This window comes from Trachemys scripta, chromosome 3 (assembly GCF_013100865.1).
Source record: "Trachemys scripta elegans isolate TJP31775 chromosome 3, CAS_Tse_1.0, whole genome shotgun sequence".
NCBI classification, from domain to species: Eukaryota; Metazoa; Chordata; order Testudines; family Emydidae; genus Trachemys; species Trachemys scripta.
Genome location: NC_048300.1, coordinates 122517434 through 122532265, shown reverse-complemented (window position 1 = coordinate 122532265; position 14832 = coordinate 122517434). Strand labels below are relative to the sequence as shown.

Below are 14832 nucleotides of genomic sequence, written 5' to 3'. Positions count from 1 at the left end.
GTGTGGGCATGTGTTAGGCTAAACTCTACTTCTAGTTTTCCTATTTGTAAATCACCAGCGTGGGTGGATTGTTTCAGATGTTCTGAAAAGAAATGATCAGGTACCAAACTTCCATTCTGGAGCCCAGCATCTCCCACAATCTGTGACTGATGTGCACTAAAGCACAACAGTGAAATAGTAAAGCACAGGAATGAAGGAAAGAGACAGTGTAGGTAAAAGGGAGGAAGACAGAAGTCCAAACTGCTTGAGAAAAAAGCTCTAGAAAAATCTACAGTGGGACCAATGCACAAAGCACCTTCCCGCAAAGGATGTATTTTAAGAGGACAGGAGGTGCACTTAATGTTAAAAGCATTGGTCAAGCATCAAGTGGCTACTCTATATATCTCCTCTGTAATAGTCAAGGCTCTGTCCAGAAAACTGCTACAGAGTGTGTGGAATGACGTTGAATCCCTGGAACTGTTTAACAGATGCTACAAAAGTGTTAACAATTCAGCACGTCATCCGCGTGGCCAGGGAGAATTTGGAGGTCTATACACTTTGGGAGAAAGTAAATGAAACTTGAGGCTGATTCTGTGAATGAATCTGTACATTTGAGATAAATTTTCATGGCTCTTTACATGTCCAGATGGTGCCCTAAATTCTCCTTAAGTTGTTAATGGTTTGAACACAAAGATAGTACAACAATTTCATGAGAAGTGTGGAAAATGTAATGTATTGATTAGAAAGCATTTGGGGATTAGGAAATCACTTTGTTTTTGTAGAATATATTATATGGTTCTTTCATTGACAGCACAGCGGGCTCTGAAACCTTTCTTGTTGAATTAATAGTCACAAGGAAACAGGTCTTGATAGAAAGATAAATATTAGAACATGTCATAATAAAAATGGTTTCAAACCTGTTCCTTAATTGTTGTTCTTCAAGATACGTTGCACATGTCCTTCCACTCTTGGTGTCTGTGTGCCCAGCTGTCAGAAACTTTTTCCCTCCATAGTACCGGTTGGGCAGCTTGAATTTTCCCAGCTGGCTCATGCTGCTGTGTGCAGGTATAAAGGGCAGAGCCCCTGGCCCCAGTTCCTTCTTGCCATAACTCCAATGTAGAGGGATAGAAGGGAAAGTCAGGGAACGGACATGTTCAGCACATCTTGAAGAACAACAGTTATGGAACAGGATAGTACTGTTTTTAATTCTTCAAGTGATTGCACATGTGCATTCCACTCTTGGTGACTCACAAGCCATAGAACAGGAGAGAGGATTGGATTCTATTTCAAGAAAAATGGGAGAACAACTCATCCCACTCTAGCATCGTCTCTGGTGTCTTGACCCACAGCATAGTGGGATGCAAATGTGGACCAAGCACCAGATTGCCACTTTACAAATGTCTGCAACTGGAACTTGTGCCAAAAAGGCCACTGAGTTTGATTGTGACCTCAACAAATGAGCTGTAATTCTGATGAGCGGAATGATATTAGCCAATTCAGAGCATATACGTATATCGGATGAGATCCAAGAAAAAATTCTCTGGGTGGAGACTGACTGACCTCTTACTTTGTCAGCCACTGCTATGAACAGCTGGGAAGATTTACGGAAGTATCTGGTTCTATCTAGGTAAAACACCAAGGTTCTTTTGATGTCCAAGGTATGCAAACGCTCTTCCTCCTGGCTTGTATCCTGCTTGTGGCAGAGAATACGCATAGGGACATTAGCACAGAAAGACAATTAAAGTTCCTTGCCACTGCAAACACCTCTGGAGTAGTTGGCACTGAGATGGTCTTTTGTTGTGGTGCCGAAGAAGTTGATGATGCCTCTTCTGGCCTCGACAATGCCTCTTGTGGTGCTGGAACCGACTGTGCTGATTTAGGCAGATATTTGGAGGAGTGCTTAGGGTTCAGGTGCACTCTATTCAACTCCTTGACCATCATACCAGACTTAGAGGCTGGAGATCTTCCCCTGGAAGCCTTGTACTTTTTCCTCAGTGCAGGCAAGGGAGAATGGTGCCGGGATTCTTCTAACACAGGAACTGCACCTCTCATTGAAGCTGCAGCACTCAGCACTGGGTCAGACTAGGATGACTCTGACTGTGGGCTGAGCACCACTTCCATCAGCAGGAATTACAGCCTGGCCTTCCTATCCTTTTTCATCCTAGGCTTGAACTCTGGCACCCCAGTGTTCATGGGTGCCTCTCCCAAGCATGCGAGGAAGGTATTGTGCAAGTTGCTAACTGGCATAGGCCTGGAGTAAAAAGCACCTGGTGACCAGGGCACACCTTGGTACCATGAATAGAAAGACCCCAAACGGGGAAATGACAAATCCAAAAAAATTGCTTTTTTAACACTAAGAACTAGACTAACAATATATATATATACACTATGTTACACAAAGGCCGAGAGAAGAATTGTTCCAGCATAGAACAGAGTTCCAACATAAATTGTGGGCAGTAAGAAGGAACTGAGCGGGACTAAGGATGACTCTGCCCTTCATACCTTCACAAAGTGGCATGTGTCAGGAGTGGGAGCTCAAGATACCAAATGGGTACCACAGAGGGGAAAAGTTTCCAATGCCCATGTGCTGGGTGCACAGACACCAAGAGTGGAATGCACATGTGCAATCACTCAAAGAAGAACTGAAAAATGATGAAGCAAGAGTCTGTAAGACCAAATGCAGGTCCCACTCAGGGCTCTCCAAACTAGTGATAAGGCATCTAATGGCGCTTGAGGCTCATAGGTGGTTGATCAGGGATTATGTTGTTCCAGCTCATTGCACACTCCTGAGGGTCAAGACATGTCCTTGACTCCTCTTGAACCACCACTACATCTTAAAAAAAAAAAAAAAAAAAAAAAAACCACCAGATTTACCCAGATTTGAGATGCAATTCTATCCAGTTTTGGAGATAACCATAGATGTCTAGGATTCTAGGATTTCTAGGGTCAAGCTAGTTATCCATGCACAAGAAGAATTTTATCCAGGTGGCCAAGAAAGTTTTACAAGGTTGACTCCCTGACTGTGACTAGTAAACTATTAATTAATCTATTAGAGAAGACCTCAGTGCTCTGAAAGCTCCGCAGAGACACAAAGTATGTGAAGAACCTGATAGAGAAGATAACTTGCCGTTATCTAAAAAAAAAACAACCCATGTAAAGCAAGAGGTTAAAAATAACAAAAGGCAGGGGAGAGCTGAACCACTGAACATATTACTCTATCACAGGCAAGACTTCTGGTGAGTGGAAGTAAAGGATGTGGTCTTGCCCAGAGTCCCCTAGCAACAACACTGAACTGCCTCCTATATCTGCATAGAAAGCTCAGTCACAAACCAGGGAGCTGTTAGACTCCTGAATACACTGGAGAGGAGAGCTTGCCCTCTCTGGGCTAGCTACAGATGAAAAGTTCTTTAGGCCACCCTAGTCACCTGTGTATCCAGGAGCAGTGAAGAGTCAAATAATAAGCTGACATGAACAACTGAGACAAAATTTGGGCATACTCCCTAAGTGGCGAAAGCAGTCCTTACACCTGTCAATTCCAAAAGATGTTTTATTCTATCAACAAGTATCACTTCAATCTTCTATGAACTGAGTTTAAGTCAGCTAACTTTCATTAAGGATTGTATTTATCTATCTACTGGGAAAGTAAGGAGATCCTAAATAATGTAGGTTCAATAAGAATGAGATGCAGAACTGAAAATTATCAGCATACTGGTAGTATAACAGTCCATAAGTAAGGGTAAGATTTAGTCATGGGTATTTTTAGTAAAAGTCATTGGCAATAAACAAAAATTCATGGCCCGTGACCTGTCCATGACTATTACTATAAATACCCCTGACTAAATCTTAGCTGCTCCTAGGGCCCTGGAGTGCTGCTGTTCGGGACAGCGGGGGACCCTGGGGTTGACTGCCCCATACCACCCACTGCTCTGAGGCCCCGGGGACCGCTGCTCCGACAATCTCTGGGGTGGCCCCTGGGACCACTGCTCCAGGGCCACCCCCAGGACTGCTGCTGCTCAGGCAGCCCTGGAGCCAGCTGCCTGAGGCCACCCAAGGAGCAACTGGTGCAGCTGGCCCTGGGGTCAGCCATACTGGCCGCTGCAGCTGTGGAAGTTATGGGAGGTCCTGGAAAGTCACCGAATCCGTGACCTCTGTGACAGACTCACAGCCTTACCCATACATTTTGAAATTTTCCCCAGTGACCTCACAAACAAGCTAGCAGGTCAACAACACTTGACTATGGTAAAGGCTGCTAAAAGATCTAATTATATTATCATGTACATTTGACCCGTGTCCTTCCCTAGAAAGTTACTGATGCAGCTTTTTGTATCATAACTAGATCTAATTTAGTGGATCAGTACCTGAATCCATTACAGTGACTCCAACCAGTTTTAAAATGGTTCAGGTTGCCCAAGACTGGCTTACACTATAGCTCCAGCTAGCTTTAAAAGCAATTTTTTTTGTTGTGTTTTAAAACTAGTTAATTTGGGGGAGGGGGGAAATTTCCCTAGTACGGTGGTGATAAAGTAACATTAGAGTCTCACAATATTTTTTGGGGGGCCTACTAATACCTCTTTCCCCTTGGTGCTCTATATATTTGCCAAAAATGTGTTTATATGTACTATGCTATATATAGTATTTATTTTTTAAAGAATCAGACTTCAGAAGAATGGGGAAATCAGATGAGTCAATGATAGAATTTTTATCTAAAAATATTATATAAAAAAATTCATTCCATTTATTCAATTAATGCTATTACTATAGCACATTTTACCATACCTTTTAAATGATAGGCCACAAACAGCAGAGCAGTTTTTTTTACACTTAAGAACGGAAACTTTGGCTTTAAACAGCCCACTTCATTCATAGCTTTTATTAGAGCAGTTGCTATCCCCTGAAGAAATAGAAATTGTTTTAAGAAGGCCATGTAGCAAGGACTTGAACACAGTATACCAAAAATACATTAAAGGTCTGATCCTGCTGTCACGTAAGTCTATCTGTATAAGTTTTGATATACCATGGTGTCTGAGCATCTAAATAAATGGGAGTTTTGTTACTGACTTCAACAGGAGTAAAATGTTATCTTTTCCATCCATATGTTATAGAAAATAAAATGCCTGTTTAGTATTTATTTTAATAACACTTTCCCATGGCAAGTTGCCATACTGTTAGCAACGCCATGTAAGTTTTACGTGAGAGTGTGCGCAAACATATGTATATGAACATGCATGGCCAGACCTGCCAGTGCAGTGTAGCTACTCCATGCTGTACTGTACTATCATCATACTCAGCTCATAAACCCAGTTTAACTTTCAGAGGATCACCCCAGAACAAGAGTGATCCTCCAATGCCACAAAGCCAAAATAGAGATTCTTATGTCACATACTCTCCTTGTTGCCAACACAGCATGGAAAAGAAGGCAAGCTTCTGGGAGCAGGATCTATGTTTTTGTTATGCGTTTGTACAAAACAGCACTACGCTATGATTAAGACCCCTAAGTGCAACTGCAATAAAAACTAAAACAACAAACAGGAATGCCCTATACCATGCCGGTCCTCTGTATCCTTGGTCCTCCATCACCATTAAAGGCTGGCTTAAGTTACAGCCGCTCTCTATGCACAAAGCAGCACCAATATTAGAGCAGTACAAAGGTCAGCTTTATACCACCTGCACATCCCACCTACAATGGATTAGTGGATGCAAAGATGGATTAGGGGGCAGATGATATGATCATAGGCCTCTGACAAACTGAATGGGCATGGATATTAGCTCCATATGTATTTTACACAAAAACACTATGTATGTAGTAGTATAACTCTGTGATAAATTAGAGAGCCATAAGATAAATGGAGGAACTTTGGGATAAATTTTATTACATTGTTCTGCAGTTTATCATGTATCTTTGATCACCTCACCTGGATTCTGCCCATTAATTAATCTTCCCCAGGACTGCTTTAAGATTACAAATCTCCGAATAGCTTCAAACAGCTGCCATTTTTTAAACTACCAGTAGTATCCTCCCTTAACTGTAAGTACATATATTACCATGATCTTTATTGAATTTCTATTAATAAAATCAAGATTAATAATATATTTTAAAATAAAAAGCAAAAATCAGAAGACACAGTATGATCCTATGTTGTAGCTTAAATTTAATTTAAATTAAAGAAGCAAAAACTAGCCTGTTCAAGATATCCAGTCAGGGGAAGAGCAGTAAGTAGAACTGGTTCCTTTATTGGAGGGAGTTTATGTGGAAGCTTCTGATTCCAGTACTTTTCTGGTAACCTAAGACAAAGAAGTTAAGTGCTTTCAAGACAAAAAATATGAAATGATTAAAAGTTAAAATAAAAGTTAATAAATTCACCTCATAAACTTCTGGAGTTTTTCTTCACTTTCAAAAATATATAGCTTATCTCGATATTCCACAGCATACTCAATGGTGCCAGGTACCAAGGCTTCGTATCTCAAAAGACAGAATAAGAAACAAGTATATATCTACAAGGAATATGAAGCATCACTTGTGCTATTTAAATACATTAAAAATTAGGATTGTTCTGATCTAATAGCTCTACTAATTACAAAAACAACTGGGTATGATAGTTCATGCTCCCATCATGTGACTGACAGAGCTACTCATAGCTCACAATTTGAATCGGGTACATTGCCTCAATAAGGAACATGGGCCCTACTCTAGACTTGCCTGTAAACAGCTTCCTACAGGGACTGTTTCTCTGGATGAGTATTTTTGAAGCTGAGAAGGGGTGGTCTAGAGCTGGCTATGCTAGCTCTATCCCAACCATGGGTTTTCCCACAATGAGTGAATGCCCAGCTACCTTTTTAGGAGAACTTTGTGGCCTTAGTGTGTGATACTGGTGGCTCAATTTGTATCTTCTTAGAATGTCTGAGATTTGGGTGCCATTTTGAATAATTAACAACTTGAAAACCCAAAGTAAATCTTGGTTGAAACCATTCAAACCATGCAAGTTTTGTCACAATCAAAAATAAGGCTACAGAGATCCTCTCCTCACAGGACGTACTCCCCTCCAAAAGGCTCAAGCTCACCCATATGTTTAGCCATCTTTAGAGAAGGTAGGGGAGGGAGTCCTATGTGATCTATTATTAAGGTTAAGATTCTGTCACGGTTATTTTTAGTAAAAGTCAGGGATAGGTCACTGGCAATAACCAAAAATTCACGGAAGACCTGTCCCTGACTTTTACTAGAAATAACTGTGACAAAATGGGGAGGAGGGGATCCAACACCCACCATTGCTGCTGCTCTTGGGTTCCCCAGGCACCCTTGGTGGCTCAGAGATCCATGGTCCCCCTGCCACTAGGGTGGCTGAGAGTGCCGAGGTTCCCACTGCCACCTGCAGCAGCTGGGATCTGTGGGGGCCCCATGTGGTGGCTGGGGAGGGGTCCTGCCCCCCACGGTATCTAGGAGCTCCAGGGTCCTCCCCCCATCGCCCACAGTGGCTGAGAGCTCCGGGGGTCCCCTCACCACCTGTAGTGGCTGGGAGCTGCAGCCCTGCCCCCACAGTGGCTGGGAGCTGCAGTGGGCCCCGCTGCCTGTGGCAGCTGAGAGCTCCGGGACCCCGCTGCTGGCTGACAGCTACAGCCCCGCCAGCCTGGGGTTGAAGCGGAAAATGTCAGAGGACACTGGAAGTCACGGATTCCATGACCTCCATGACATAATCTTAGCCTTATCTATTATGTATTAAGTGACAATAATATGCTTCGCACTGTACAAGATACAAAAGAAGAAACAGTCCCAGCCTCAAAGAGCTTACAGTATAAGAACCTCTCCCAATCTATCCCCCAAGTCTTCAAGAGGTAGCCATCTGGTCAACTCTCTTCCCTACTTGTTTCAGGGGACCTGTTAGTAGTAGGTCTGCTCCTTAGCTCCAGGAAAGATCTTTGCAGGGATAACAAACCTGTTTGCTCTCCACCTGCTTTGTCTGCTGGAGGTGTGTAGAAGCTGATCCTCTTGAGGATGCTCTACTGGCTGGCCTCATTCTGCTCATTAGAAATACTTCAGAGCACACCCATGTTAACAGAATTTCAAATTAGTAGGATATCTTTCAGCCTCAGAATGAGGGCTAATGTGGCATCAACAGCAGCTAAAGCAGCAGACTTTTTAACTACCACTACTGCAGAAAGCAAAAGGACCAGTCATGTCACCAGGCCCTAAAAGACACTTATAGATCTTGAGGAGAGGAGAGATGGCCTACTGGCTGCCCATTCACCCACCATAGAAGAAAAAGACTGGAGCAGTCTCACAGGCTGCCCTGTGAAAATATCGGAAGGAATGAAGGATGGAAGGCTACTGGACCCCACTAGGCAGTAGCGAAAAACAGGAGTAGGCACTCTGTTTTTTTGGGGAACACAAATCTATGCGGGTTTAGCCCGCTTCATGTTTTATGTAATCTCTTCAATGTTTCAGGTTCATAATGAAGCCCGAAGCCAAGTGGGTTTCAAAAGTTTATTTTACAAAAGTTTTGCAAGGGCACAATGTAAAGAATTGTAATTGTTGTTTCTGTTGAAAAGAGAAAAGCAGTACTTTGTCAGGGTCCTTTTTTTTTTTTAAATAAATATTCTGGGAAATGTAAGGATTTACCTTTGTTTTCCATCTAGGTAAGTGACTGGACAGTATCCTTGCATTTCAGCCTTTTTAGGGAATAAGGCCTTCACTTCTGCCATTGTCAGCTTCTTTGGTAGCATATCTGGTGAGGGAAGAGGATGAGGTGCTAATGGTGGCACATACAACTCTGGTGCATTCAAGAATTCCTGTAGTAAGAGAAAATAAACGTTTGTATTACGAAAGAAACATAGCATTATATAAACATTATACAAGCTACACGAGATGTGGCTTATTGCATTCTGGCTCTGCTGCTCTTTCTTGCTGCTACTTCCCTACCTTTCACAGATGCAGTACCTGCTTCTAGTTAAGCTACCCTTCATCCTATCCCACCCTTGCTGAGGCCATTGAGCCCCTTAAAAAAAGAACAGGAGTACTTGTGGCACCTTAGAGACTAACAAATTTATTAGAGCATAAGCTTTCGTGGACTACGCACATTCAATTCCACCTGTGAAGCCATTTTGTAATAGTGTCCTCGAAACTCTGCTGCAGACTGCAATGATGAGGTTACAGAGCAGTCAACCAGTTCACCCTTTTTTGCGAGGCTGACAGGACAATATTGTCCAAACTCTCCCAGCCGAGACTGCAGCTCTTGGGGTGTGATACATAAATCAGCAATACTGGCTGCTTTTCCTGTCGATAATAGAATAAAATGTTATTTTGTAACATTTAAACATTTTTCACATGCAGTACAAAATGTTGCAGTTTTGAGGATTATATACTTTGTGGAAATGTAACGCTTATACTCAATGATGAGAATCACAAACTGGCAATCTTTATAAATAATTTGATTATTAAAGTAACTAGGTTGCAAAATATTTTATTAATTTATGTTGGTAATCTTTTCTTTAGCAATTACTTAAGAAATACAATAGCTAATGTTGCAGGTTCCCACTTATGATTAATTTATTACTCAGCTTTCTTTGAGGTAGTTTAGCATTAGAGGTGTACTGTTTCATTCCTCTGATACAAAGGAACATTTCAATTGTTATTTGATTTCTTGACATGAATGAGAATGAGTTTAAATTAGAATGTGATAAAAACTCTCATTTATTCACCCCAGTCTTACAAATTTGAGGGTCTAGCTAACAGAGTTATTCAAGATCTTTTGGAATAAAATATCTAAGAAAATCCAATTTATATTTTAAAAGCCTGATGTTCAAATTATAGATTAAAGAGGAATTAAATATTATTTGGGTTATGACTGAAGTTTAGAAGATTGAAGTTCAGCTGTCAATATGAGGGCTGTAACAGGTGAAGCAAAAGGAGGATGTAAAATAAGACAGCATGTCTTTCCTCCACAAGCATTCTAACTTACATTGCACCATCCTCAAGGATAGCTGTGGCCAAACTCAACCCTGGTGTAAGATAACTCAACAATTAAAATGTGTCAGTTTATGCCAGGACTATATTTGATCCTCAAAGAATAGCAATTTGGTCCCCACAGAACAACAAACCAATTCAAGTAACATTTGTTATGTACTCATACTAATAGCAAATCAATAACAATATTATGTTAGTTCGCCACTTACACCCCTCACCCCAGTTACATTTGGAAGACGAAAAAATATCTGCCTCTGCCTCTGTGTTCCCGGATCTCAGGCATCAGCTCTTATCCTCTCTATTGCCAGCAGATTTCTCTAAATGGGATTGTCCCCTCAGAGACCATGGATTTATTTATTCATATATTTAAACTTAATAAAAGTGTGAAGATTGTATATGGATGCTTTGTATTCATGCAGTCTTTAAAAACTACAATAGAATCAATAAAAAGAACAGGAGTACTTGTGGCACCTTAGAGACTAACAAATTTATTAGAGCATAAGCTTTCGTGGACTACAGCCCACTTCTTCGGATGCACGAAAGCTTATGCTCTAATAAATTTGTTAGTCTCTAAGGTGCCACAAGTACTCCTGTTCTTTTTGCGGATACAGACTAACATGGCTGCTACTCTGAAATAGAATCAATGTACTCACTACACTCCCAAATAGTAAGCACTCCCATTCACCCCGCCCATCCACTCAGGCTTCTTCCATGAAGAAGCCAGGGAGTGGAGGCAGGACTTGCAGAGACACTTTGTTATCAGATTCCATCCTCTGGCAAAATGCAAGATGCTTCTGTACTTCACAGTAGCAGAATCTGTAATGCCTTCACAGAGTGGCAGATAGTAACAGAATCCTTATTAGCTGGTAGGAGAAGAGGAATCAACGTATGGATCCTGAGGAATCTGAGGTATCTAACTCACAGAGGACTGCTAAGGAGCCAAGGACCAAGTAAAGCTTCTGTTTCCTGCCTTCCTATGACTCCTAGTTCCTTGCTTTCCAACCTCACTAATTCCCAGACAAACAAAAATTTTGTTAAGGTTGAGTGTACACTCGGTAAAAAACCAAAACCTTAGAGAGACATGGTAGGTGATGTACTATCTTTTACTGTTCAGCTTCTGTAGGTGAAGGACAAATTTTCAAGCTACACAGCTCTTCTTCAGGACGTCTGTGTAGCTTGAAAGCTGTGTAGCTCTCTTTCACAAATACAAGTTGGTCCAATGAAAGATATTGCCTCATTCACTTTGTCTCTCTAATATCCTGGGACCAACACGGCTACAACACTGCAAAAAACAAACCTTGTAAGATTAACCTTAATTCTGAATTTTCTGTGTTTATAAATGTATTTTTATTTATACCAGTTTATAAAACAAAGCATCAGTCGTAGGCTGAGCATCCTTAATAAGTATTTCAAATATATAAGTAGAATAAAAGGTCTCTTCCAGTGCCTCCCACTATACAATACTCTGGCAATCACAAAAGTATAAACAAAACTTCAACCCCCAAACAGATTCTACTGCACTACCTAACAACCTAAACAGGAAATTTTTGAGGATTTGGGAAGGAAACTGAAGGTCAGCAAACTCAGGCTACTTTGTACCAAGGAGTGAAGGGTGAGGAAGCAAATTCCAAAAGATGCTAAGGAGTCCTACTGGAGAACATCTTAATTGCAACTCCCTTTCATATCAACTGGGCTCCACCTCAACCAACTCTGCTGACCTCAGCTGTGATAATCTGTCACAAGGAGAGACAGGGGGTCTCTTAAGGCTTGTCTACACAAACTTTTAGTTTGTGGCAAGGTGGGGACAAGTCCTTAGACCTTGTTTAAACTGGAAAAATGCATCATAGGGCTTGTCTACACAGAGAAGATGCACCAGTTTAACTTAAAGTGGTTTAAGAACTGATTTACTTAAATTGATGCACACTCTTTTTGTGGACATACTTATAGCAGTTTAAAACCAGTAATAGCAGTTTAGCTTGCATTAGTAAATTTAAAGGTGCAAACTAAACAGATATAATTCAGGTTTAAATTGATTTTAGAACATCCGCACATTAAATTGCATTGGTTTAAGGAGGGACACCTGGAACATGGGTTTGCGTCCTTGACCATCTTGGCTAATAGCCATTGATGGATCACGAACTTGCCTAATTCTTTTCTGAACCCAGTTATACTTCACAATATCCACTGAGAGTTCCACAGGTTGACTGTGCGATGTGAGAAGAAGTACATCCTTCTGTTTGTTTTAAACCTGCCGCTTATTAATTTCATTACCTCTATTTCTTGTGTTATGTGAAGGGATAAATAACACTTCCCTATTCATTTTCTCTATACTATTCATGATTTTATAGATCTCTATCATATCCCCCTTTAGTCTCTTCTTTTTGAAACTGAACAGTCCCAGGCTTTTTAATCTCTCCTCGTATGGAAACTGTTCCATACTCCAAACTAATCATTTTTGTTGCCCTTCTCTTTACCTGTTCCAACTCTAGTAAATCTTTTTTTTAGATGGGATGACTAGAATCACATGGATTTAAATAGTGGTATTATGATATTTTCTGTTTTATTATCAATCCCCTTTCCTAATGGTTCCTAATATTCTGTTAGCTTTTTTTGACCGCTGCTGCAGTCAGCAGATATTTTCAGAGAATTATCCATGATGACTCCAAGATCTCTTTTTTGAGTGGAAACAGCTAATTTAGACCCCATTATTTTATATGTGTAGTTGGGATGATTTTTTCCAATGTGCATTATTTTGCACTTATCAACATTGAATTTCATCAGTCATTTTGTTGCCCAGTCACCTAGTTTTGTAAGATCCCTTTGGAACTCTTCACAATCAGCTTTGGACTTAACTATCTTGAGTAATTTAGTATCATCTGTAAACGTTGCCACCTCACTGTTTACCCCCTTTTCCAGATCATTTACGATTATGTTGGCTAGCACAAGTCTCAATACAGATCTTTGGGGGACCCCGCTATTTAGCTCTTTCCATTGTGAAAACTGACCATTTATTCCTACCCTTTGTTTCTGATCTCTTAACCAGTTACTGATCGATGGGAGGCCATTTCCTCTTACTCCATGACTGCTTACCTCGTCCCCTAGAGCGCTTTAACATAGTGTTGTGCGTGTTAAAGCGCACTAGGGAACTTTTAGTGTGCACCAGCAGGATCTACATGGACCAATTAATGCATAACTCATTAGTACGCTTTAGAAATCACACCCCTGTAGAGTGCATTACTTCACCATGTAGACAAGCTCTTTGTTAACGTAATGTAACATGGTGTAGACAAGAGACTCGTGTTTAAAACCAATAGCATTAACCACGACCAACTAACATGGTCAGCCTCTATCTATGCAAGTTGTGTTTTGCATCACACTAGATAACATTTATTAGTTTCTGACATGATGCATTTTCCCAGTGTAGTCAAGATATTAGATTTTTTTATAAGTACTATTTTCTTGTAAGACTTTTATTACTACTAAGTAACTGAAATGTGCTCTGAAACTTAAATCCAGCTTAAAATGTTTTTGCCTGGGTTTTATTGCTTTGTATAGTTTGAAGTAAATTAAAATTGAATCTAAATGTGACACAATGGGTTCCTTAAATTACAATTACAAAGCAGCAAGCACTATTTTTAAACAGCAATTCTTCTTTTACCTTCTCTTATTCTTTCCAAATATGTCTGGATCTGTTTAATGATCACCTGAACTTCCTCAAATATTTTGTTCCAGACCCACCACTTGCTGCGGAATGCATCAACCACACACCAGTTCTGATGTTCCTTCTCATAGTAAGTCCTAATAGCATCAATTTGCTTTTTATAACAGGAGTTCTGAATAGCTAGAATCTGTGAGCTGTCATGTATAGGATAAGGTGGACTGAAGAAAATAAAAAATAGCAATGATTTAGGAAACAGCGTTGACATAAGAAGAATCAAAAACATACAAAATATATATTTTCCCTGATGATGATTATCTGATTGAATGTCAAAATTTATACATTAGAGTTCACTATCAATATTTTTTTAATTACGCTTATTGAAACTATAGAGCACTGTTGAGGAAATACAGCTCTGTTATCAAGAATCGTGTTGTCATCAATACAGAAAAAATTGTCTTTCGTTCTTATCATTACACAATTCTGAGGAATCAAGTGGAGGCTCCCTGCCTGCCGTGGCCCCACGCCGCTCCCAGAAGCGGCCAGCATGTTTCGCGGCCCCTGGGAGGGGGCAGGCGGTCTCCGTGTGCTGCTCCTCCCTGAGCACTGACTCTGCAGTTCCCATTGGCCTAGGAGCCTTAGGGAAGGTGTGGGGCAGGGGGTGGGGCAAGGGTGTTTGGGTTTGTGCGATTAGAAAGTTGGCAACCCTATGTGAGTTCCGGGATCGGGGTAACCGCCCGGCTCCCAGGGTCGCTGGCCCACAGGGCGGGGGGGGGGGGTGTCCAGGCTGCCACTGCCCTGCCACCTGGCCCCTGTGGCCCAGGTTACACATTGTGGGCCCACAATGTGTAATAAGTTGAGAAACACTGGTTTAGATAAATAATTTGTGCATTGTACTTTGGAGAAATGAAACATTACTCCTGACCTTTAAAAAGGCCTACAATTAGAACTCTTACTCAAGGAAAAGAGACAGATAATGTTAGAGTCAGTTAAGTATCAGTTTCACTGACACTAATAACTCTTTTGTGGGTGAATAATAAAATCCAGTAGCAAGGCTAGCAAATACAGTTTTTGGTAGTTACTTTCAGCAGTACTCAGATACTATTTTGATGAGGGACATAAGAGTACTTAAATCGATACGTGAGAGAGATGATAAGATTTACATGGATAAAATCAACAAAGAGTCTGGTGGCACCTTAAAGACTAACAGATTTATAACAGGAATAAATCTGTTAGTCTT

The 14832-nt window shown here is 40.9% G+C and overlaps 1 protein-coding gene across 1 annotated transcript in view; it reads right to left on the bottom strand.

Annotated features, from left to right (window-relative positions):
- The window catches only part of AK9 (adenylate kinase 9), a 155146-nt gene that overhangs the window by 1314 nt on the left and 139000 nt on the right, over nucleotides 1–14832 (bottom strand). The window contains exons 35-40 of the mRNA XM_034765894.1: nucleotides 13593–13813; nucleotides 9048–9244; nucleotides 8591–8760; nucleotides 6341–6439; nucleotides 6159–6261; nucleotides 4756–4870 (exon numbers count right to left, since the gene is read on the bottom strand). Of these exons, the coding sequence (XP_034621785.1) occupies nucleotides 4756–4870; nucleotides 6159–6261; nucleotides 6341–6439; nucleotides 8591–8760; nucleotides 9048–9244; nucleotides 13593–13813 (905 nt within the window). The remainder of the gene's footprint in view (nucleotides 1–4755; nucleotides 4871–6158; nucleotides 6262–6340; nucleotides 6440–8590; nucleotides 8761–9047; nucleotides 9245–13592; nucleotides 13814–14832) is intronic.